General features: G+C 47.9%; 2 protein-coding genes across 4 annotated transcripts in view; one reads left to right on the forward strand and one right to left on the reverse strand.

Annotated features, from left to right (window-relative positions):
* The window catches only part of Kat7 (lysine acetyltransferase 7), a 34,798-nt gene extending 25,316 nt beyond the window's left edge, over positions 1–9,482 (forward strand). For both annotated transcript variants that reach the window (XM_021641617.2, XM_021641618.2), the window contains 7 exons: positions 15–206; positions 1,726–1,815; positions 2,024–2,164; positions 3,828–3,921; positions 6,221–6,367; positions 7,166–7,272; positions 7,834–9,482. In XM_021641617.2, coding sequence (XP_021497292.1) covers positions 15–206; positions 1,726–1,815; positions 2,024–2,164; positions 3,828–3,921; positions 6,221–6,367; positions 7,166–7,272; positions 7,834–7,935 — 873 coding nt within the window. In that variant the 3' untranslated portion in view covers positions 7,936–9,482. The remainder of the gene's footprint in view (positions 1–14; positions 207–1,725; positions 1,816–2,023; positions 2,165–3,827; positions 3,922–6,220; positions 6,368–7,165; positions 7,273–7,833) is intronic.
* Positions 9,483–14,690: 5,208 nt separating this feature from the next.
* On the reverse strand, positions 14,691–22,774 carry Tac4 (tachykinin precursor 4). 2 transcript variants are annotated; one of them, XM_021641622.2, is made up of 5 exons: positions 22,676–22,774; positions 19,349–19,442; positions 17,557–17,589; positions 16,531–16,590; positions 14,691–15,477 (listed from the first exon to the last, which is right to left on the reverse strand). In XM_021641622.2, exons 1-5 carry the CDS (start codon positions 22,772–22,774, stop codon positions 15,320–15,322), a joined length of 444 nt encoding a protein of 147 aa, XP_021497297.1. In that variant the 3' UTR covers positions 14,691–15,319. The 2 variants fall into 2 exon arrangements, with proteins under 2 accessions (XP_021497297.1, XP_060242884.1); XM_060386901.1 differs by lacking the exon at positions 22,676–22,774 and adding an exon at positions 20,497–20,916.
* Positions 22,775–24,407: the final 1,633 nt, after the last annotated feature.

The raw sequence follows: 24,407 nt of genomic DNA on the forward strand, positions 1-24,407 counted from the left end.
CTTCTTGGTGATAGGAGAAGTTAAGGCTTCAAGGCCAAATCACAGAGGGAAGCAACATGATTAAAACAATTGCTTTTGGCCGCTATGAGTTGGATACTTGGTACCATTCTCCCTATCCTGAAGAATATGCACGGCTGGGACGTCTCTACATGTGTGAATTCTGTTTAAAATACATGAAGAGCCAGACAATACTCCGCCGACACATGGTATGTTCTCTTGAGTTCCATTGCTGTGACCGTGGCCATGAGGGTACTTTTACACAATTTCCCAATTGTGTCCTAGAGATTACATCTCCCAAGTATCCTGAGCAATGGGTAGAGATAGAAGGAACTAAAAGTTACATTTCGGGATAACCCTCTGCGAGAGCTGGTACTGCATGGCATTTGATTACATCCTGTCCACAAACATCTTCTGTTTCTTCCTACAGTTTGTGTTTGTACCAGACTCAATGAAAACATATTTTAGTGGATAGGACAGTATGGCTTATATTTTAGATGGTAGGTATCTGTGAAATGTGTGTCGAGCGAATATATAGAGAAATCCACCTGTAATGGATGATGAAAGTAACAGAAGGGTTGGTAGTTTGTGTTCAGAACATTGTATTAAAATAGGAAAAGATGTGCATGCATGTAACTGAGCTGTGTTTCCAAACCTGGAACATAATTCCTGAAGGATGAGTGTGTGGTTTTTGTTTGTTTCAGATAGGGTCTCTAGCTTAGGCTAGCCCCACACTTAGAGTTTGTTTTCCTGTTTCTTGAGTGCTGGCGTGACCAGCGTGGACCAACGACTAGGCCCAGTGGAAGTTTATGCTTACGTTGTTAAAAAGTTGTAGTGAATTGTTTGATGAGGATTTTTTATGTGTGTAAACTTTGTGTGTGTGTGCGTGTGCACACACACGACGGCGTGTGTGAAGATGAGAGAACCTGTGGGGTTAGTTCTTTCCTTCTACCCTGTAGGTTCCCAGGATTGACCGTGAGTCATCAGACTCGGCAGCCAACACCTGTACCTGCTTCAGCTTCTCACTGCGGGCCCAGGTTAATTTAGTGGTAGAGAACTTGGCTTGTTGCCCAAGATGCTGGGTACTACTCCAGCACCATGAATTGAACATTTTGAGAATAAGGAAAAAGGTTATTTTGGAACCAAGTGCCTTCCAGCTTCCTGTTGCTAAGCCCAGGTCTCCTGTCTTTAAAAGAAGCCGTAGAAGGATTTTCTCTTTATCTAGCATATGGCAGGAGGTGGGCAGAAAGTGAGTGGCTGTGATCTTCATCATTGTGGGTCTGTTTTGCAGTCTGCAAACAGATGATGAAAGTAGGATGGTAATGGGAAGTGACTGGTAAAGGAGAGCGTAACTTATTTAGCAACACTAAGCTGCCAGATTAAGCCGCTTAAGAACTTCCTGTTAGCATGAGACATTTTATTGTAAGCAAGGATATTCTTATTTATCTAGCGTTTACGTAGTGGGTGATTCAATATCTTGGGCTGAGATAATGTCAGAAATAATCCAGAAAACTTGAGCTCCAAACAGCCATAGAAATTCCATAGATGTATTGCAACAGCTTAAGAAGGCTTTAACTTTTCTGAAAACAATTGATTTCACTGTCCTCAAGTGTGTTCAACTGTCCATTAACTCAGTTAACCACATTTAACCTGCAATTCCTTTTCCCAGTGAAGGAACAGGGTTTCAGAAAAATTTTACTGCTTCATGTGAACTCCATTCTCTTGTAGGCCAAGTGTGTGTGGAAACACCCCCCTGGTGATGAGATTTATCGCAAAGGCTCCATCTCTGTGTTTGAAGTAGATGGCAAAAAAAACAAGGTAAAAAGTGGTGGCTTGAAAAAGAGGTGATAGTGGCAAGCTTTGATAGGGTTCCAAAGGAATGTTTTGTCTTCACAAAACATTTGTGAGGGAGGTAGAAATTAATTCTGTTTTGTGAATAGTGCTGGTATAGTCATTCTTTTTAGGTTTTGGTTTGGGTGAGTTTAGAAGTTCACTGGCCTTCACAAACTCCTTTTTCTGCTTCCAGATTTACTGCCAAAACCTCTGCCTTTTGGCGAAGCTTTTTCTGGATCATAAGACGTTATACTATGATGTAGAACCTTTCCTGTTCTACGTTATGACAGAAGCAGACAATACTGGCTGTCACCTGATTGGCTATTTTTCTAAGGTCAGCAGGATCTGGTGTTTTAGAAGCTTAACAACTACAACAGCGTTATGGGTATTGGCATCAGAGGGCTCAGCTCTCTGATGGAGAAGCAGATGACAGTGATAGCCTTCCTATAAGCAAAAAAGGCAAAGTGAACAGGTACCATAGATAGTTCATGAAAATATTCAGTTCAGGATCTTCCTCTGATATCCAGGCTCGCCTGGAATCATATGCAGGCTAGGCCAGCATCAAAACTGGGAGAGTCTTCCTGTCTCAACCTCTAAGATTGGGATTACAGACTTGTTCCGGGACACCTGGCTCACCCTGTCATTAGAAGTTTACTCTGTATTTTCTGGGCTTGTGGGTTGGAGCTATTAATTTCTGGCATGGACCCTTCCTATGAATTTAAAACACATCTTGTAGTCAAGCCAACTCTTTGGGCTTTGCCTTCCTCTGTGTTAGGTTAAAATCAGGCACATATTATGGTTGCTTCTTCTCCAGCTGGGTTCACTCTAGCACAGCGAATTTCTTCAGTGGTGGTACCTGTTTACTTTAAAAGATGCAAGGCCAAATCTAGCTTATGGGTTTCTTTTGTTTTGTTGAAGCAGGGTCTCCCTGTTGGTCCTGGCTAGCCTATAACTAGCTCACAGAGATCCATCTGCTTTTGCCTCCCCTGTGCTGGCATTAAAGGTCACCACAGCTATGGTTACGGGTTTTTGATTGTTATGTACCAACTTAAAATACAATGTACTATACAATTCAGCACTTAAACTGTACAGAGCAGTGTCTTGTAGTATATTAACAGTTCTGTGACCAGTGCAGTCCTCACAGTTTTCAAGAAAAAACATTGGTAGTCTGTGCATATTTTATTGACCCTTCCTGGCCCTTTTGATTCTGGAGATTTTATATACGTACGTACATATGTATGTGTGTATTTTTTTTTCCCCTGAGTCAGGGTTTCTCTGTGTATCCCTGGCTATCCTGGAACTTGCTATATAGACCAGGCTGGCCTCGAACTCAGAGATCCACCTACCTCCAACTCGGGAGTGCTGGGATTAATTTTAGTCTGGATGTTTATAAAGTCATGTAATACATGATTTGGTTATATTTTGGCCTTCTAGGGGAGCTCTGTTTGGTCTGTCTTTCCACTAGGCAAGCTGCCTTCTGTAGCGCTTTTTAAAGAGTGCCCTTGTAGGCTGACTCAGCAATCTTGGCTTTAGCATGCTCTTGGAGTTTGTAGCCCAAAATCGGCACTGGAAGTCTCAGCTAGAGAGAACCTCAAGTTAATAGCTTGGCCATTATGAAGTGGTAACAGCTGTTGGGCCTGTTCCTAGTAGTAAAAATTTTGCAAGCAGCCTTAGAATCCAGTGGTTCTCAAGTGTTGGTTTCAATCCCTTTAGAGGTGGGGCTCAAATGACCCTTTCACAGGGGTTGCCTAAGACCATCAGAAAAACAGATATAATTTACAATTCATAACTAGCAGAACTCAGTTATACTCAGAAGTAGCAACGAAAATAATTTTATGGTTGGTCATCACAACACGAGGAACTTTGTTAAAGGGTCACAGTATTAGGAAGGTTGAGAACCGCTGCTCTAGATTCGTTTTGTATGTAGGATTGGAGTGTTGGTGGTGAAACTTCTGGTTTCAGTGCCTCATTATCTGCTGTTCTGTTCTTGATTTTAGGAGAAGAATTCATTTCTCAACTACAATGTATCCTGCATCCTCACCATGCCTCAGTATATGAGACAGGGCTATGGCAAGATGCTCATTGATTTCAGTAAGTGATGCAGCTGAGCATCAGCTCCTCAAGGCCAGGACCCTGGGGATGTTTTTTGTCCTGTTATCTTGACAGTTCCTAACATGCAGTGACAACTAGTTAGTGGATGAACAAAAAGGGGAACTATGAACACTTAATCAATGACTAGAGAACCTTGAGTTGCTAATGGATTAGTAGGAGATGCAGAGAATAATAAAGTATGCTCTGTAGGCTTACACCATCTGAGACTGAAACAGCACAGTTGTGTGCCCAGTGCTTAAAACTCTCCTTTGATGCTTGGGATTTCATTTATGTAAGCACTTATGGAGGTAATCCATGTACCTGACTCAGGCTTTGGGTATTATATCCTCTCCTCATTAATCCTGGGTATCAGGTTTGAATTTGTCTACCCACTAATGTGTAACTCGCAGAAGGATTGGGCAGTAGTTCTAACTACACTTGTTTGTTAGTTTGTGGAGATTAGAGGACAAATTGCAGAAGTGTTCTCCCACCTCTGTGGGTTCTGGGTGTGAACTATGATCATCAGTTTGATGGCAAGTGCTTAAACCTGGTTCTCAACCTATGGGAGTCACATCAGTTATTTACACTACGATTCGGAACAGTAGCGAAATTACAGTTATGAAATAGCAAGCGAAAAATTAATTTTATGGTTTGGGGTCACTACAACATGAACTGTATTAAAAGGGTCAGCATTAGGAAGGTTAAGAACCACTGCCATAAACTGTTGATTTAGAATGGCTATCAGCATTGTGCTGACAAGCTCTCTGCAGACATGAATTACAGTGCTGTGGGCTGTGAGTACAGTGTCTGAGTCAACAGAATGTGTTGTAAGATGTTTTTAAGCAGAAATTTAGAAAAGGACGTTACACAGAAAAAAGTTGATGATTCTCTGGCCAAAAGCTCTCAAGAAGCAAGCTTCACTCCTGTATTTGCTACGTCAGTATTCGCTAAGTTGGCATTCCCATTGGCTGCAGAGCATAACCACTGTGACAAACGAGTGTCGTAGTCAGCATCCACCATCATTGAATTAGTCAAAGTAGAGTGGGGGTGTGGAACAGATGGCTCAGTGAAGACTTAACTGCTCTTTCAGAGAACCCAGGTTTCAGGCTCCTGTATCCACATGGCAGATTTACAACCAGCTGTGACCCCGGTTCCAGGGAACCTGACACCCTCTTCTGGCCTCCACACATCGTGCCCATACATAAATGCATACATGTGGGTAGACATAAAATACAAATAAATGTTTTTTAAGTTTTTTTTTGTTTTGTTTTGTTTTTTTGTTTTTTGTCATGAGTTTGTATGTTCACCTGTGGTGGCCAGAAATTGATGTCCTCCTCCACTTCTGGCTGATTTATTGACAGAACATCTCTCACTAAACTGAGAGCTCACCTACTTTGGCTAGTCTAGCATGTCCCAGAGAGCCCATCTATGCCTCTAAAAGGCTGAGGTTCCTGGCATCCACCATGTCTGACCTACTTTTATAAGGGTTCTAGGAGTCCATACTTGGGTTCCCATGCTTACATGGAAAGTATCTTATCTGCTGAGCCACCTCACTAGCCCAAACTAAGAATTTTTAAAGCCAGACATGGTGGTTCACACATAATTCCAGCACTCCTATCTCTAGAACATTGTCACACATTCATGGCCAGCCTGGGTTAACTTAAAAAAAGGAAAAGAAACGGTTGCTGTATTGTGTAATGAAAGGATTTCTACCTCAGTTCTTAGCAAATACCTCCAGAGAACCAGTGCTAGAGGTCTTTGTCATGGCTTCGAGGGTTGCTTCTGTGTGCCTGTTATAAGACACACTGTGAACACATTCTTCCACTCCTGTTTATACAAAGCACATGCTCTCTCTCCAGTACTACAAGGCAGGCGTCCTTCTTAAATCTTCTATGTCTGTACACTGGTTTTTGATGTTAGGATGAGGTTTGGTGTTGTTTTAAAAAGTCTAGCTGGGTTTCCCAACGCTAGAGACAGAAACAGTGGGGAAATTTTCACTGCATGTTCAAGACTGGCCTGGTCTATAGTATATTATAGGCCAACCAGCACAACCTAGTGAGATCTTGTATCAGCAGAGCCTCTCACCCAAGAGCTGAGATAGCTCAGTGGGTAAAGACGCTTGCTGCCAGGATAAGGTCCCGAGTTCAATTCCCAGAACCCACATGGTAGAAAGAACTAATTTCTGCAAGTTGTTCTTTAATCTCCATGCCAACATGCACACAAAATAAGGAATTACATTTTTAAGGTCCCCCTCTCCAAATAAAAACAACAAGATCCAGGTCTGTGTTTTTCTTGGTAGGTTATTTACTTTCCAAAGTGGAAGAGAAAGTCGGCTCTCCGGAGCGCCCACTGTCAGACCTGGGGCTCATAAGCTACCGCAGCTACTGGAAAGAAGTGCTGCTCCGGTACCTGCACAACTTCCAGGGCAAGGAGATTTCCATCAAAGGTCGGTTGCACTCAGTTACATGGCCCCATTCTGTTTAACCTGACCGTGACCGCGAGACATTGCAGAGACCGCACTGCAGGCCTAAACATCCCAGAACACTGGGTCCTGGGAATGGCTATAAAGTGGTTTTTCCTGCCTGGAGTTGTTTACACTTAATTCTTATTAAAAAACAAGAGGAAGCGCTATAAAAACGAAGAGCATTGGCTGTTCTTCCAGAAGACCTGGCTTCAAGTTACAGCCACCTATATTGTAGCTTGCAACCATGTGTAACTCTAGTTCAGGCACACACATGGTGCATAGACATCCAGGCAAAACACCCATACACATAAAGTGCACACATACATACACATACATATATATCATTTCTTTGTTGATTTCTTTTTTGAGACAGGGTTTTTCTCTGTAGACTTGGCTGGCCTTGAACTCACAGAGATCCACCCATCCCTGCTTCCCAAGTGCTGGGATTAAAGGTGTGCACCACTATGTCCAGCTTCTCATTTCTTTAAAAATCAAGGAGAAAGACTTCAAGAAGAAACATGTGAACTTTAGGAAAGCCATCTTCTTACTCCAGAAGAATTTAGAGGTTCCATATTTGACCTTGATTTCTAAGGGGCCAAGAGTAGCTTCTTACCATTAAATTTGTTTTTTGTAGTTACTTGGACTGGTGAAACATTCTGAACAGGTTGGCCCAAGTACTACAGATTTGGCCTCTGGAAACAGGCATGAAAGAGGCCTTGGGAGACATGGGGTATGGGAGTCTGTGCTTCCGCTGGGATCTCAATGGCTCCTCTGTTACAGAAATCAGCCAGGAAACAGCTGTGAATCCCGTGGACATTGTCAGTACTCTGCAAGCCCTTCAGATGCTCAAGTATTGGAAAGGCAAGCACCTAGTTTTAAAGAGACAGGTGAGATTTTCCTCGGCTACCTGTGCTGTCCTTGAAGCCTGGGAGAGCTCAATGGGACCGCACTACCCACAGTTAACTTCCCTTAGAGGATTTAACTGGAAGCTCCTTTGAGGCCCATTCCAGCTGGCAGCAAAGTCCACAAGCCTTTGTTGCTAAGCTTATCTTTTCCCTTGTCCTTATCAGAGCTTTTGGTAAGCTCTGTCAGATCTGGATGACACACGCTAAGCGGCTTTGTGTGGCATTACGCTTCTGCCCATAGCTGCAAGTTCTAGGACTCTTGCAACTGGTTTGGAATTGTTTTGTCGAATGCCACCTCAGCTCAGGCCCATTTTGCATTTTTAGTTACATGTCATAAGCATAAATGAATAATGATTTTCAGTTCTCACTGAAGGCAGACTAGGAATAGATTAGAGAGAAAAGAGTGCAAATTCAAAGATAATATCATCTCGTACCTTTAATATATTATTAGGCCTGGGATGAATCCTGTTTATAGTCATTTTGGGATCTGTTTTAAAGCGTGTTAGTTCATGTATGTAATAGTTGCTCCCTTATTCTTCACAGGACCTGATAGATGAATGGATAGCCAAAGAGGCCAAAAGGTCCAACTCCAATAAAACCATGGATCCAAGCTGTTTAAAATGGACCCCTCCCAAGGGCACTTAAGTGACCTGTCATTCCGAGCCAGCAAGCCCCAGCAGTAGGAATCCGTACCCTAGGGATCTGTCTGTCATTTCTGTTGCTCTTGTGATTGGCAAGTACAGTATCCTTTGGGAAGGCCACCCCCTCAGGACTGTCCTGGCTCCGACCTTCATGTACACTGCAGACACTAGTTCTGAGGAACTGTTGTTTCGGCCTCAGTGAGGTTGCCTGGACGGATCTGTATCAGGCTGAGTACAGATCCCGCATAGCACTGACCCAAGGAGTTGTGTTATGGTACTGTACCTGTCCAGTCACTGGTTCTCTCCTTGTCTTCTTTAGCCCCGTGAGATTTGTTGTGTCCTAAACTTTGTGCTCGTGCTTTTCTGCCTGGGTACCAGACCGCCAAACATGGTTGCTACCCAGGGGCCCTTTCCAGGTACTCCTCACTCATTCTTTGTGAAGGGGTGGGCAAGAGACAGTACCTGTGAGTATATGTGTGTCTACTGGGAGGCATCTCTTCACCCTGGATTTCATCTCATAGTCACTTATTTTTCTCATTTTTGTCAAAAGACTTGCCTTTTGACAAGCCCAGGCTGACCAGAGCTAGGAACTTCTGACATTCCCCAGGGGTTCACAGCACATTGTCCATCTGAGTGAGATGGGTGAAGAGTAAGGTGGCTACTCCATGTTTTCCTTTGTATTCACTGGCGGGTACTAGGGCAGCATTTCGCTGGAAGGAAATAATCCTTTTGCCACAGCAGAAAGTGGCCCCACTTTGCTTTTTATTTTCCGCCCCCTTTTATGTTGGCAGTTGCCGAAATATTTTCAGATTTGTTCATGTCACATGTTAATTGACAAATCACGCTGCAGATCTCTCTGCCTGCCTTTGCCAGTTTGGTATGAGGTAGCCATACTTCCACATAAGTTGCACTGACTTTGTCCAGAGCTTCCTGGGAGAAGTGGAAAATGGTTGAAAATGACTTGTTTCTTGGCCCATGACTCAGCAAGACAGAGTGGCCACACTGCTAGGGTTTGCGTCCCTTTTCAACAGTGCCTCCCCCTCCAACAGGCTGAAGTGCTTCTGCCCCTCCAAGAGCTCCATTTCCCTTTTGGGACTTGCCACCATCATCTTGTTTCTGGTTTCCTATTTTTGGTGGTGTTAAGTGAAGGAAGAAATGTTCCCTCTAATTTCTCCCTGTCCCGTTATATAACCTGCTATCTTGGGGCAGCTTTTGATGTCTGACATGTCACCCTTCCCAACTTGTCCTCCTCCAGCACTGCTGTCTTCACGTGGCACCCTCACCACAACCCTAACTCTGGTCATTTGTGCCTTTCTCTTGTCATCTCTGTACACTACTAATATTCACTGTGGGTTGGAGGGAGCTGATTTTAAGCATGTTCTGTGGCAGCTCCCCTCCAGTTTCAGTGTCACTGTTAAAATGTATCCAAAAGCCGCTTCCCTGGGGTTTTTCTGAAGGGCTAAAGGCCATCTACAGATGCCGAGCCCTTCCCCACAGGTGGTAGAATGTGCTCTTCTGTATCTACTCAATAAAGCATGTTCTCTGCTCATGGCCGACTGGTCTGAGGCTCGTTTATATGTGAAAGTGGTGGGACTTATCTGTGGTTAATGGTTTGGTGAAGTGTTAGTGGGGTTTGTAGCTGTGGATTATTTTTCCCCCGTGAAGCAGATTATTGACTGGGTGTCTTCTCTCAACTCATAATTGGTAGAACAAATTGAATCTGCCTCCTTTGGCTCCAGGAACCAGTTATGCACAACAGGGACTAGCTACTATAACTCATTCTTCAATTCATCTGCCTCTGGTTTGGTGGAATCAAGGAACCAATGGGAAGTTAAGGTGGGTGGGGTAAACCATGGACGTTTGTATTCCTTTTCTCCAAGTACGTTCACCAGTAGCAAGCCATGCCATCTCTAAACATGTCAAGCCGGATTGTGCATCTGGAAGTAGCTGCATTTTGCTTGTGTTTGCTTGGCAGGGATAGGGAGATTGGACACTGCCATCTGTATGGTCAAAAGAGTGCTGTTTGCTGGGGGGGGGGGGGGGGGGAGCTGCTCACTGGCAGGGCCTCGCACTTCAGGTGGGAAATAGAATGGAGAAAAATAACCTCCCTTTCTAGTCATCTTAGAACAGGGTTTGTTCAAGTCTGCTGTAAACATTTTGTGGCAAAGGGAAGTTTTGTTCTTTCACAGTTTGAAAATTGAAGGTAGGTGACATGGACCCTGAGGACTTGAGTGCTGAGAGAGAAATGTAGCACAGCCCTGATGCTGTCTCTAATACTAGTCAGCACCAAAGTTGACACTCTTACTGGTGTGGAAGTGTTCGCCTCCCTTGACAGCTCACTTGCCCTTCCTACCTAGAGGAGAAGTTTGGAGCGATATTCTGTAGTCGTTCCTGGGTCTGATTCTTGAGAGCCGCTCAGCGGAGGCCCGTGTGGGGCGGCAGCATGTGTGCTCAGCACTGCTTCCCTGGACCCTTGCATTAGTGTCTGCAGTCTGCGCATCCGGGTCACATAGAAGGAAACTGCGGCCTACTGCAGCACGTGAGCCAAGAAGCCAGGAAGCCCATTGTACTCTGTCCCATTTGAGAATCTGTAGCACCTCCGCCATTGCCTTCCTCGGCTTCAGTTCCTAGTGTTTAATCATCCTTTCTCTTGTAGGTAGAGACACTTGTTAGAAACAGGCATGTTTCTGGAGCAGCGGTTCTCAGCCTGTGGGTCACAACCCTGTCACAGGGGTTGCCTAGTACCATTGGAAAACGTTCACATTGTGATTCATAACAGCAAAATTACAGTTTCGAGACAGGGTTTCTCTGTGTAGCCTTGGCTGTCCTGGATTCACTTTGTAGACCAGGCTGGCCTCAAACTCACAGAGATCCACCTGCCTCTCTGACTCCCAGAGTGCTGGGATTATAGGTATCTGCCACGAAAATAATCTGTGAAAATAATCTTAATGGTTGGGGTCACCACAACACAGGGAACTGTATTAAAGGGTCTCAGCATTAGAAAGATTTGAGAACTCTTCTTTTGCAAGAGTGCTCCTTAACCTAGTGAGAACTTTCAGATAGTGAATGAGAGCGAGCTTTGGTTCTCTTGCCTCCAAAAGCCATGTAGTGGTGCAGCCTGGTCACCTAGGTCTTTATTGTTTTCCCGTTCCTCGTGAGAATCCCAAGTCCTGCTGAGTAGTTTTTAGCAGTGTAGTATACACTTTGTGTAGAGCACATTGGTGCTTCCCTCGTCCTGATTTGAGAAGCCTCAGTGATAAAGCAGGAAACAATTCTGCCTGCTTTGCTCTGCTCAGGACTCTGAACTAGTTTTTGTAACCCGCTTTGAGGAGTGGTGAAGTACTGAGTGAGGTCTGTTCCACTAGCTGCTGGCCCTCGTGGGGTGTGTGTCTTGAGACTAGAAGATGAGAACACCTTTGCTAATAATAGGATGTGGTGTGTGCTAGGAATTGGATGGGAACTGGTTTTACTTCAGGTCTTTTGGCCACAGGCTTGCAAATGACTGCCTCTCCAGACTGATGGGGGGCAGTGTAATTGCTCACTTCCTTTGTGGTATCTTCAGCAATTCCAGTGAATGTCACTAAACCAGAAACAAGACTCACCGGCGAGGAAAATGTCCCCCCTGGGCGAAGAGTCACTTTGTTCCCTCCCTTTCATGCAGTGCCTTCTGGCATTTGTTTGGACGCCTGGCTTTGTTTACGTGTGCCTAGAAGTGAAGAAAATAACCTGGCCTATTGGCCACTTCGGCTCCTTGGTGCCTCCCATGCGTTTTGTTTTAGAGAGAAATAGCTTTATTCTTGGCAAGTCACGTTCCAATAGGGGCTGTTTCTGGAAAACAGCTAACACTGTGTCTCAAGTTGTTGGAGATTTGTCTCTTATTTCACAGTATGAGCCCTCTAGATCCCGCTGTGTCCCTCTATGTGAGTGAGGCCCCTCGTGGTGGTTCCCTTTCTTCCTTGAGTGTGGACCAGACTTTGGATTTTGAGTCCTAGAAAGTTACAAAAGCTGGGACTGTTGGATATGGTGGTGCACACCTGTAATCCCAACACTCAGGGAGGTAGAGGCAGGCGGATCACTGAGTTCCAGACTAACATGGTGTACAGAATGAGTCCAAGACAGCCAAAACTATACAGAGAAACCCTGTCTCAAAAAAAGCAAAACAGTAACAAAAAGATGGAACTAGAGAGATGGTTCAATGATTAAGAGCACTAGTTGCTCTTCCAGAGCAATTCCTAGAACCCCCGTGGCAGCTCACAACTGTTTGTTAAACCAATTCTAGAGAATCTGGCATTGTCACAGACATGCAGGCAAAATACCAGTGCACATAAGTAAAAATATGGAAATGAAAGAAAGGTTACAGAAGTGATGGATTGATGCTTGTGGACCAGAAGCAGAAGCTGGCCTGCAGTGTAGAGACTGGATACAACTGAGGTACTCTGGCTGTCAGAACCAAAAGCCCACTCTTGGGGTTCTTGAACTCCCATTCTAATGCAGGAAATCAAGGTTGACTTTGAATTCCTGATCCCCCTGCCTGACCTTGAGGACAGGAGAACAGGCCTGGAGCAAGAGTGAGGCAGAGACTCTCTGAACCCTGACATCTCATCTTGAGACCAGCAGTGTTAAGGATCAAGGACCATCCCTCTCTTCTGGGCCTGAAAGTTCTGGTCCACAGTAGTCTTGCAACCCTCCACCTCTGTCATCCCTTGAAGTAGTGAAGTACCCTGGTGACCGGGTTTCAGGTTTCCTCATAAAAACATGTCCAGCTAGCACCTGGAATTCCTCTCCATGCAAATGAACCATTCCCAGCACCGCAGCCCCAGGCAATGATATAAAACCTCACTTCACCCAAAAACCCCTACCTTCTAAGGTTATTAGAACCCTTATTTCTACCACCCTCCCCCAAATAAAGATAGCTGTATCACTGTAAGAGCGTGGAAGAAGGCTGTGTCAGACCTGTGTCGAGCGCCTGTCTGTCCGGTTAACCCCACCCCCACGACCCTGCATTCAGTGCAGAATCAAGATCCTGCTAACCCACCCACCTGGCTAAGCTTCATTCCTTCAAGTCGAGCTGCATCTGGACACATCAGTGACTGGATGCCCTGAGGGGAAGAAGCAGACCCCGGGCTCTGGAACAACACCTGCCTCCACCTTTGAATGCTGGGATTTCAGGTATCTGTTAGCATACTTACTTGAGACACTACGAGTTGCAGAACTTTTGTCTACTCAGGATGGCCACTATTTCAGTAAGCTGTACGGTGTAGCTCCCTGGAGACACACTCCTTGAAAACGACATTCCGAGTCTTTCAGAATACTCTCCAAAGACCTCAACACTGCCATTGCTGGAGTTAGGCAGTGACTGAGGAACCCCGCCTTCCTGAAAGACCAGCTAAGCATTTAGAGCACCAGTGTTCTCTTAACCACTTAGCAGAGTGGCGACAAGTGAGCGCTGAGGAGGCAGCTGATGATTCCTGAGTAGCTACTGTTAGAGAAACTGGCCAGGCCATGCACTAGAAATCAGTGGAAAGGAGCTAGTATGTGTGCAGAGATGGGAGCTTGGGGGAACGTGGTGGGTTCGACAGGTACCCAGAGGGGGCTTCCGGAATGCATACCTCTTGCCTCTCCTAACAGCTGGCAAGGCTTTCAAATCCCCAGCGGCATCTGAGCTCCCATCAGGCGCATTTGGCCCAGTCGGTGAATTTTATTTTTTCCTAAACCTCCCAAGCTTGAAGCAAAAGAATAAAAGTCGCTTCCCTTGCTGAGTCTTGACTGGGCTGACTGCAGGGAACCACCCCAGGACCACAACCTGGATGGACCTGGGGGTGAAAGGCACCTTGATGCTCTGTGGATTGGGAGGTGGGCAGATGAAGTGTATCAGCTGGGAGAGTCTGCTGTAAGGACAGACTCCAAGGAGGGAGCCCGTTCTGTCCCCCACTCCATGTTCATCCTCACGGGAGGAGAAAGGCTCGAGATTCGCTTGGATCTCGGTAAGCAAGAAGAGTCACCACAGAGCAGATTCACTGTAGGCTTCATTGCAGGCTGCCTGGGGGTGGCGTACAGAATCGTAGCACTCAGGAGGCTCAGCTTGCAGGAGGCTTGCAGGTTCAGAGCCATCCTGGGTTACCCTCTCAAGAAGAAAGGAGGGAGGAACAAAGTAAAGGCTGACCGACTGGGTCTCCTCTCTTCAGCAGCCTCTGCTGTCATCCAGACGCCTACCCGCGCCTGTGTGCGCGCAGGCACGTGTGAACACCGCACCATGCATTGGATTCAGAGGATAAGTTTTGGGGGTCCGTTCTCCCTTTCATCGGGTGGGTCTGAGGGATTGCCTTGGGTCTGGAGCAGCAAGCTCTGAGCCATCCCACTAGAACAGGATTTTTTTTTTTTTTGGTCTTGAGATAGTTTCAGCATGTTATCCAGGCTGAATTCCTGAGCTCAAGCCTCAGCCTCCTGAGGGCTGACACTACAGATAAATAGCACTGTACCTAGATTCTGATGTCTCTAAACACCAGGGTCCTTTGTCACAGGCACAAGGATTTCCTAGATGGGGCCAGCTGGAGCTGTTTTCTCTGGAGTTCTTCCCTGGTGTATGAATGAGGACCACTAACTCTTCTTAAAACAAAGCAGTTGAAGGGCCACCTTATACAAGAAGATGGATGAGTCACCTGGGACCAGATTATACTCTCAGGAGGACTGGGTTAGAGAGGTGACCTCTTTGAGAAACGTTTGTTTTAAAATTTTATTTTTTTGTATACACATGCCATGACACATGTCAAATGACAACTTGGAGAATTTTACTTTTTCTTCCACGTTGTGGGTCCTAGGGATTGACCGCAAGTTGTCAGTCTTGGCAACAATTACCTTAACTCACTGAGCCATGTCATTGGCCCAAAGGGTGACCCCTGTTGGTAGGATTACCGGGAACCTAAAGGGAAAAAGGCCGCTGACCCCACCCCCAAATACATGCTGCACTTTCCCCACCAGGACATTTGCCATGTTTGTATTGCCATTCTTAGCCAGGCCCCAAGCTCTTTTCCCAGCTGAGGATGGACTTGAGCCCTGTAATCTTGCTCTCTGCTTTTCTGGCATCCCACCCTCCACCCCGCGTGGCTGAGGAAGCTACTGCTTCCTGCTACGGTATGTTGGGCGTGGGGAGAAGCTAACCCTGTAATGCCTGGGCGCAAGGGAGAGCTGGCTCACTCCAGCTTGTGAGGCATTGGTGCTGTGTATGCCATAGATACCTGATGCTGAGAGTCCTGGAAGAAATGCAGAGGTCAGTGCGGGCGTGGCAGGAAATGAATGCCCCAGCGGAGGACAGAAGACACAAGCCTGTTGGTCTTGAGGCTCTTCGGCTGTGATGTTCAGGAAAGAGATGGGCGTGGCATCCTTGGGGCTCACTTTGAACCCTGGCCGTCCTCTTCTGGGCCTAGGGACAGCCCTACGAGTTGCTGGTGATGAGAGAAGTCTGGTGTTCCTCTTTGAGTCTGGAGGCCTTCTCTGGCTACTGCTCCGGGCCCTGCAGCCTGGTGGTGTGCCTCCTGTCCGCAGGTTCCTAAAGCAGTTAAATTACAGGCTCGTCTGCCACCTCCCCAGCCAGCCCTCGGCCATCCTCCACAGAAAGGGGAATGGTATCCTGAAGCCCAAAAGCTCTCCCTGGGCACGTGGAGCTGCCACTGACCAGGAAACTGGTTTTGTTTCTAGCTCACTGTGTGACCTAGGGCAAATTACTTGCTCCATCCCTGGAAAACGATGTCTGTAACCAGCCACCTCACCGTGCATGTAAGGCATTCATCTCAATATTGGGGTGAGTTCCAGCGTTCCTCTGAAACACTCAAGTGCCTTGAGAAAAGTCTCGGGGAAAACAGGATTCATGGCCTGTCTTCCCAATAGCCACTGTTCTCTCTTTCAGGAAAGATAGGAAGGGGCCAGATGTCAGCACAAGAGGGAAGCAGCCTGGAGCTCCCTGTGGCCCGCATCTGCCGATCACTGTTTCATCCACTGCCCTTGCTCTGACTCACAGGCTCTGTGCTCCTCCCCTAGCCTGAATCATTTATTTTCTTGCCTGGCTTCTTTAGGGACCATTTGACAATACAGCTCCTGCTTGAGTGTTTGAGGCAGGGGGTGGTGTTTGCTGCTTAGGGTATCCTCTCTCATGGGGCTGCTCACTTCATGACAGCTGTTAAAGGCAGCCTCTTTAAGACAACATTCCTGACCTAGGGATCAACAACCAGGACTGTACAGATAGACAAAGATAAGGAGTCTGCAGAACATCATATTTTGTGGCTCCACTGAAACTAAGAGGGAATGGGCTAGGGGAGATACAGCTTTCAAGATCATCAGGGCTAGCAAGACAGCTCAGCTTGTCAAGTCTGCCCACCCGGAGTTGGGTCTCTGGCACAGGATGAAAGAAGAAAACCAACTCTTGCAACTTGACCTCTGACCTCCACACACCTGCTGTAGCACACACAAACATACACAAATAATCATCAGAGGCCTTTTCTTCTTGTACCTCAGCTCTCACCTCCCACAGTCCCTTCTGCCAGACAGCTATTCTATCTGATGGCAGTACAGCGCCTGGCTGTTTCCCCATGATGCCCTTGCCTACCTTCTATGGACAGACCACTCGTGCCAAGGAGGTCCTGCACTATTCGTCCCAGCTGATATCCTGATGAGAGGGAGAAAGAAGAGTTAAAAGAGCCGTAAAGGAAGGCTGCCTTGCACGTGGGGGAAGGACAGGGACGGTAGGGCCCTACAAATGCAGCCATTCTCATTATGGGGCGTGAAGAAATGCCCTGGATCCCTTCGTTCATCTATGGCCTTACTCATTGATTCCTTAATCTTGCTGGTCCATGTATAGAAACCAGGCTGAGTATTAAGGATGCAAAGTGGCCAAGGCCTTGGGTCTTCCTGCAGGGAGTTTCCAGGCTGGGAACAAGAGCCATGTGACACAGCAGGACAATGCAGTGTGCCAAGAAGAGCATCATTCCTAGTTCATGGAGACAAGCTGTCTGCAGTCGTCCATTAGCTGCTAGGGATGGGGCTGTGAAATCAGTAACAGCCCCAAAGGGCATGAAGGGGCCAGGCCTGATTCACACAGCATTCAGGAGTTGTGGGAACAGGTTGCTATTTTCTGTCTTATTTTGTTTCATTTGAGACAGGTTCTTGCTTTGTAGTCCAGGCTGGCCACTGTAATCCCTCTGCCTCAGCCTTCCAAGTGCTGGGATTACAGATGTGAGCTACCACACCCAAACTTTCTTTTTGGATTCCCTCTCTGATGAAGGGCTTAAGCAGAATAAAGCCTACCTGGATTTGCAGTTCTTACATCCTCTGGAGGCAAAGGGTTGCATCTCTGAGCTCTCTAATCTTTCTGGTTGATTCATTTTCTTAACTTGGCAGCCCTGGCCCCGTCTCCTACCCCTGCAGGCATTCCTGCATGGATATCCCACCCTCTGGGGAAATAGCCAGAAAGCCTATCTTCTGGTCAAGTCACAGCATCCCTCTAACGGTACAGCAGTGCCAACCAGGCATGCACCCAGCTGGAGCTTCACTGCTTATTCCAGGGTGGCTAATAGCCAGCACAGTGCGCCCCACCCCAAGGAGGACGCTGAGGGTAAGGCAGGGCAGCACTCACCCATTCTCTCCCTTGGCTGGATCGGATGTATTCCTGGGAGAAGGAAAGGGGGATGAAGACTGTCCTGCTTCCCTGGGGGCTTGCGGAGAGGTGTGAGGGTTCTTCATGGGAACTCTAGCCATCCCACTGTCCTTTCGTGACAGTGGGGGCATGCCCAGAGGAGCTCATGCACCAGTTGGGGAAGGCACCCTTGGGAAAAGCACTTACTATCAGAACCTCAGTCACCTGCTGGGCATATGGGGGTGTCATTGCCCTAGAGAGCTGACTGTGGTGAGGTTCTGCTGTGCTCACGGGCAAAAAAAAAAAAAAAAAGAGACAAGGTTTCACCATGTAGTCTAGTAGGGAGCTTGTGACAGTTCTGCCTCTGGAGTGCCAGGATAAAGGGCAGGTGTCATCCCCAGCCCACTTAAGCATTTTGTTTGTTTTGCCGGAGCCGGGGATTAAAGGCCTAGCATACCCCTTTTACCACTGAGATCCACGGCTAGCTCAATTCCTCATCGTTTTCAATGTCTCATTCTACATAGTCTCAAGTTGTTATTCCCCCCTCCAAAATGTGTGTGTGTGTGTAAATAGAGGCCAGAGGTGAACACTGATTGTCTTCTTGGATCACTGTCCACTTGGTTTTTGAGGTAGGCTTCTCACTGAAGCTCACCGACTTAGTTTCACTGGTTGGCTGCAAGTCCCAAATGTTGTCCCATCTTCACCTCCCCAGGGCTGGAATTACAGGTGAACTGCCTAGCTTTTCATGTGGCTGTTGGGTGCTAAATTCAGCCTCTCGTGTTTGTGCTGAGCCATCTCCCTGATCCCTAGGTTGTTGTTTTGTTTTTTTAAGACAGGATCTCATATAGCCTGTGCTGGCCTCAAACTCACTATGTAGCCGAGAATGACCTTGAACTTCTAATCATTTTGTGTCTACCTCCCGAGTGTAGGGATTATAGGCATGTGCCACCATGTCCCATTTATGTTCTATTTATTTAGTTATTTAATGTCTGAGTGTTTATCTGCATTTACACCTGCATGCCAGAAGAGGGTATCAGTTCATATTATAGATTGTGATGAGCTACGATGTGGTTGCCCGGACTTGAACTCAGGACGTCTGGAAGAGCAGACAGTGCTCTTAATCACTGAGCCATCTCTCCAGCCCCCATTTATGTTCTCTATTTTGACCTTTCCCCCATTGGTGGTATTATGTTTTGCAAAATCTTGCTGAAAACGATCAGCTTGACAATGCACCCTGTGTGCAAACACCTCAAGGCTCACATGGCATTCTCATGAAAATTTGAGACTCCCTGATTGTGAAACTATTGGTCCAAAGCACATGCATTTCCAACTTTGATGGCTGCAGCCAGTGTGCCCCAAATGGACAGTGCAAGTGCCGACACCTGAGCATGCCTGTGAGCATGCCTGTGAGCATGACTGTGAGCATGCCGAGAGAACCTGAGCTCTGTCCAGCCCGACTTCTCTCTTCGCTGGACAGCTTCCTTGTTTCAGTACCCTCAATAACTGTGCTCATCTGCGCAGAACTGGCTGGAGAGCCTGCCATGCCCTTATCTCACGGCTGCTGTCCAGCCCCACAACATTCTCCCCATCACCCAGGTGTGGAACCAGTGTGCAAAGCCTCAGCCCCCCTCATATGCCGGACAGACCCTAGATACCTGTTGCCATTGGCTCTCCCTGGAGCATCCTGCTTGGGTGATGACTGGTGGGGGGTGTACCTCACCCTCCCATGGGCATCCTCTACTCAGTATGGCAGGACCCACTCAGAATCACACCCACTGCCTTTGTCACTCACCCTCCACCCGCTTCCCCATCAGACCATAGAACTGGCGAGTCCTGCTTCTCTTCACCTCCGGAAGCTGGAGCCTGATGCTGGGGACAGGGGTTCCCTGGGGAAGCAGAGAGTTAGCATTAGGGTGTGCCACAGAGGAGGAGATGTGGGGTGCAGAGCCATCTCAACAACAGCCTGGCACCCCAAACAGCACACTGTATTAATGATACAGGATCTCACAAACTGGGTTCCTGGCACTGCCCTAAGCACTTTAATTTAGTAACTCACTAATTGTCACCCAAACCTCATGAAAATAGTACCTAATTACTATTTTCATGAGGTTTGGGTGAGAATTACTATTACTGTCGCCACTTAGCAGATGAAGACATACAGGTACACAGAGATGAAATATGTCCAAAAATAACATAACTAAGTGAGAAATGGAGTCAGAACTTAAACCCAAGCCATGTAGCTCAAAGGGAAGGCTCTCAAATACTCCAGTCAAAATTTCAGTATTAACCTCCATTAGACTATGGAACTGGCTATGTTGGCATGAGAATGCAGCCCTAGCACTTGAGTGGCTGAGGCAGGAGCATTGTGAGTACAAAGTCAACCTGAACCACATAGCCAAAACACTGCCACCAACACTACCACACAAACACATTGGGAGGCAGGAGGATTGCTATGAAATAGATGTTAGACTAGTATACATACAGTTTCAGGCCAACTAGGGATATACAGTGACACTGTCTCAAAAAGAGTGTGATCCTCTGCCCATTTTTACCTATGTGGAAACTGAGGTAGCTAATACCTTTCACCAGGGTAACACACAAGCTGAAACAGGATTCGAAAGTCTTGAGAAATGTTCTTTTTCATCTTGAGTCACCTTGCCAACAAAGACCAGAGTTGGGCTGCCGCTTAATAGGACAGAGCAACAGAGCTAATAGCTACTCTCTCCCCTCCCCTGTTGTCCCAGACTTACCCTCCCCAGAGCCCAGCATCCTGGGGGGCTGGGTGGAGCTATTACCCAGGGAAAAGCCATTTTAATCGTCCAGCCCAACTGGCAATATTCTTCCCCAAATGCTGTAGACCCAAAATCTCTTTCCCCCACTCCCTCTGTGACCTTGGCCGAAGCCTTCTCCCTTTCTGATCTTAAGTCTCTGAGGGATCACCTTTTTTTTTTCTGTGACCATCTCTGAACGGAGACAGGTGGGAACCACCTTTTCCAACAAGGCTTGAAGATAGGCCAACAACCTCCAGTGAGGCTGGGAGCTGGATCAGATCAGGGACTCTCGCTAGATCTGGGGAGCCTAGGGATCCAGCTGGGAGTCTCGGAAGACCCACGTGCTGTTTGGGGCTGGTCCCACCCTATTTTTGTGATTGGGGTAGACTGTTTTCTAAGCCTTGGCCTAATTTGGTCTTCTAATCTGTCTCTCTAGGACGTCAGTGACTGGGGCAGCTGTCGCCAGCTGGAGTCGCCCAGCCTAGCCAGAAACCAGAGAAAAGTCTCCTTAGAGATTTAGGCCTATCTTTGAAAAAGCTCATGAAAACCACTTCGCCTTAATAAAGGGCATCCTTCAAGTGCAAACTGGAAAGAGCGGTCTTTTACGGATTAAATGAAGCAGCCGCTTCTATCCACCAGGTTTCTGCTAGGGGGAGAGGAAGCAGTAGGAGGACCATTCTAGTTTACCCAGGAAGCCCAGGGGTGATGACTGCAGGCGGGGCAGCCTGGGAACTGGGAGCTGCCAGCATGTCCCATCCCGTCTGTAGTGATACTTAGCAACTTGCAGAGCATGTCGGTACTGCCGCTCTTCTAGCCTAGCCTCTTCTCTCTTATTGCAAACCTCGTGTCTTGGGAGAGGAGGGGGCAAGATTCAAGAGTCACTCCCAAAGGGTGAGCGCACGACTACAGGTAGAAACCAACCAGCGCTGCCGACGCCAGCCATGTGACGCTGATGGCACGTCCATGTGGCCGTGTCCAGAGATCCCCACGGCCCAACAGGACTTTTCACTCATTGCGTGTCTGTCACTGACTCCAAACAAAAAAATGTGTCATAGCTCCAGAATGAGCTAGGGGCTGTTTTCTTTCTCCCTCCATCGTGCAGGTTTAAGGAAACTGAGGCCGAGAATGACAGGAGTCGGCAGACAAGCTGAGACTTGAGTCCAGGGTCTCCCAAGCCTGCTGGCTTGTCCCTCTGTCCACATTTCCCCAGTCAAACCAGAGGGGAGCCTCCCACCCTCCAAGGGGCTGTCTGGGCACGGCTTTTCCTGGGGTCCCATTTTTAGTTCTGCCCTCCTCCCTACGCCAGCCTTGAACTCCCTGTGCAACCAAGAATGACCCTGAACTTCTGATCTCCCTGCCTCTACCTCCTGAGTGCCGGGGGGCCAGGACTAAGGCATGCATCACCTCCCAGTTTCATGTGACGTTGGGGATTGAACCCGGGGCTTCACGTAGGCTACTCAAGCCCTTTGCCAACTGAGCCCCATCCCTAACCCCTCAATTCCAAGAGCTTCCAGGGACTTCACATGACCCAGTGAAATACACCAAAATCAGCTGAGTGTTCTTTCCATCCTGGGACCGTGAGGAGACAGGCTCCAGTTACCCTCCTGTGCAAGCTTTTCTGAATGCCAGTCTCTTCTTGTGGTTCCCTGATGAGAGCTTGGGGGCTTCAAGGTCAGAGTCTTGGCCTAGGTCAGAGGTATTGGAGCTCAGAGTAGGGTTGGGGCTCCAGCTTTGACATTTCTTTCCAGTGGCGGTATGCAGGGGGGTGGAGGGGCAGGATGGGGTGGGGTAGATGCCAACTTAGTCAAACACCAGTGCTCGTCAGGAGACTAAAGTGTTTCATTACGCGTGACAAAATAGTGACCCTGCTCCAGCTGGTCCCTCAAGAAGAAATTCTGGAAACTCTCTTATGCACAGATGCATAGAGTCAGAACATAGCTAAGGCGGGAAAAAGCTATGCTTTTGAAGCAGCACATCTTGGACTAGCTACTTGACCTCTCCGTGCCTCGGTTTTCTCAGCCGTGAAATGGGGATGACGATGGTGTTTTTGTCCGTGAGGCTGAAGTGGGTTTTCGTCTCTAAGGTAGTCGGGACAGTCTTGGGAACACAGTGGTTCACACTAAGTCTTCCCATACACACAGCACGCACTGTTGCCCTCACTTGCACAAGCCGCGCGTCCCTCTGGTGGTTGGACACATCAGGACCCATGACCTCGAGCCTCCCCACCCAAGGGAGTTAACGAGCCTACCTTGCCGTCAAAGTGCTTAGGGCCGTGCCCTCTGCCCTCCTGGCAGCCTCAGAAGGGGTCTCCCAGCCCTCCACTGTATGTCACCATTTCAGAAAGGTACCTTCGAGGTCATGGTCACCCAAGACTCTGCTTCCTCTGTGTCTCCCACTGCAGTGCACGCCGGCCCGATCAGGAGACACAGGGCAAGGAGGGACAGCATGGTGAGGGAGCGCCCCTCTGTCCAGGTTGTCCAGGGAGCTCCTCTCAGCCTGACTCAGCCTCCTCCTCCCGCAGGCTCAGGTCCGCACCCAGGGCCGCTCCAGTGTGGGTGGGAAACCTCCCCTTGTTCTCCAGGTCCTCTAGCGTCTCTGCTTCCTTCCTGTGCGGTTTATCCCACCCCTGGGCAGCTTCATGTAACAGCCTCTCTCCCAGGCTGATGGAGCCAGTGACATCAAGAGCCTAGACCTTCCCCCTCCGCCATTTGATCCCAAGGCTTAACGCTGATGCAACACCAGCCTTACCTTTGGCTGAGTTCCCTCCTGGGACAGGTGCACAATGGCACAGTATGTGCGGCCTGGAGATTACAGCTTGCCAGGGACAACCCCGGGACTCTCTCTCCTGCTGGAAGAGGGGCTATATGGTGCTTTCTTCCTGTGCTTTCCGAGGTTCAGCAGTGGGTCACTGCTCATCAGCCACTCCCACCCCATCTCTTCTTCCTCTGTACTCTGCCCAAACTTGGTCCCCGTCTGTGCTTAGAACACACTGAATGCCCCACGAGGTGCCAGCCCTTAAAGAAGCGAGGCCTCTTGTGAGAGGAAACTGGGGTTTGCCAGAAAATGGCTTCAGAGCCCAAATGTCAGCCACTGACCATCAGTGATTTTCCTTCTAACACTGAAACACACTTGCCCTCTCTGCTTGTAGGCCCTGTGTCACTCCAAGCTGCTGGCTACGCTCATTTCCTGTCTGTTCAGCTTCTCCCTCTGCCCTACCACTCATCCACCTGACAGCCTAGAACGAGGGCCCTGTGGTCGGTGAGATCCAGAGATCCAGTTGTAGCTTCATTATTGAAGACTATGCGACCTCTGGCTGTTACTTAACCCTCTACACCTTAGGATCTTCCCGGGTAACAGGAGGCCAAGAACGACCCTCTGCAAGGGCTGAGGATGAAATGAGGTTAACCGATGTGGAACATTCAGCACAATGTGGAGTGGTAAATATTTAATGTCCATCAACTATTGTTAATGTTACTTTTTTTTTTTTTGAGGTAACAGTTTCTCTGTGTAGCTCTGGCTGTCCTGGAGCTAGCTCTGTAGACCAGGCTGGCTCAAACTCACAAAAAGCCACCTGCCTCTGTCTCCCTAGCGCTGGGATTAAAGGCACATGACACCACGCCTGGCTAACTTGTTACTAATATTGGGACTGGTTGGGAAGATGAAGAGGACACTGTGCCTGACCCCAACACCGGAAACCTCTGGTGGGTTGCAATGAGAACTGTCTCAGAATGCCAGCACATGCTAAAATGCAGATTTCCTGGTTCGGCCCGCCACAGGGAGGAACTCAACCTGTCTTTTACTCAACTCTCCCAAGGCCCCACCCTCGTTTTGGGCTTTCCATCAACGTCCTTAACAAATTCTTCCTCATAGGTATCACTTTTGCCCACTTCGTTTTGCAGATGTGGAAACAGGCAGCTCAGGCTTGTTCTTAAGTATGCTGGACCCCAGTACCACTGGGAGCTTGCAGGCTGGCCTGGGGAACCCCAGCATTGATCCCAGCGGGAGGTGGCCTTCCACAGTGCAGGCTTTGACTTCAGTGCAGATTGACTTTAGTCCGTAAGCCTCGGTTTACCCGTCTGC

This window comes from Meriones unguiculatus, chromosome 7, assembly GCF_030254825.1.
Source record: "Meriones unguiculatus strain TT.TT164.6M chromosome 7, Bangor_MerUng_6.1, whole genome shotgun sequence".
NCBI classification, from domain to species: Eukaryota; Metazoa; Chordata; class Mammalia; order Rodentia; family Muridae; genus Meriones; species Meriones unguiculatus.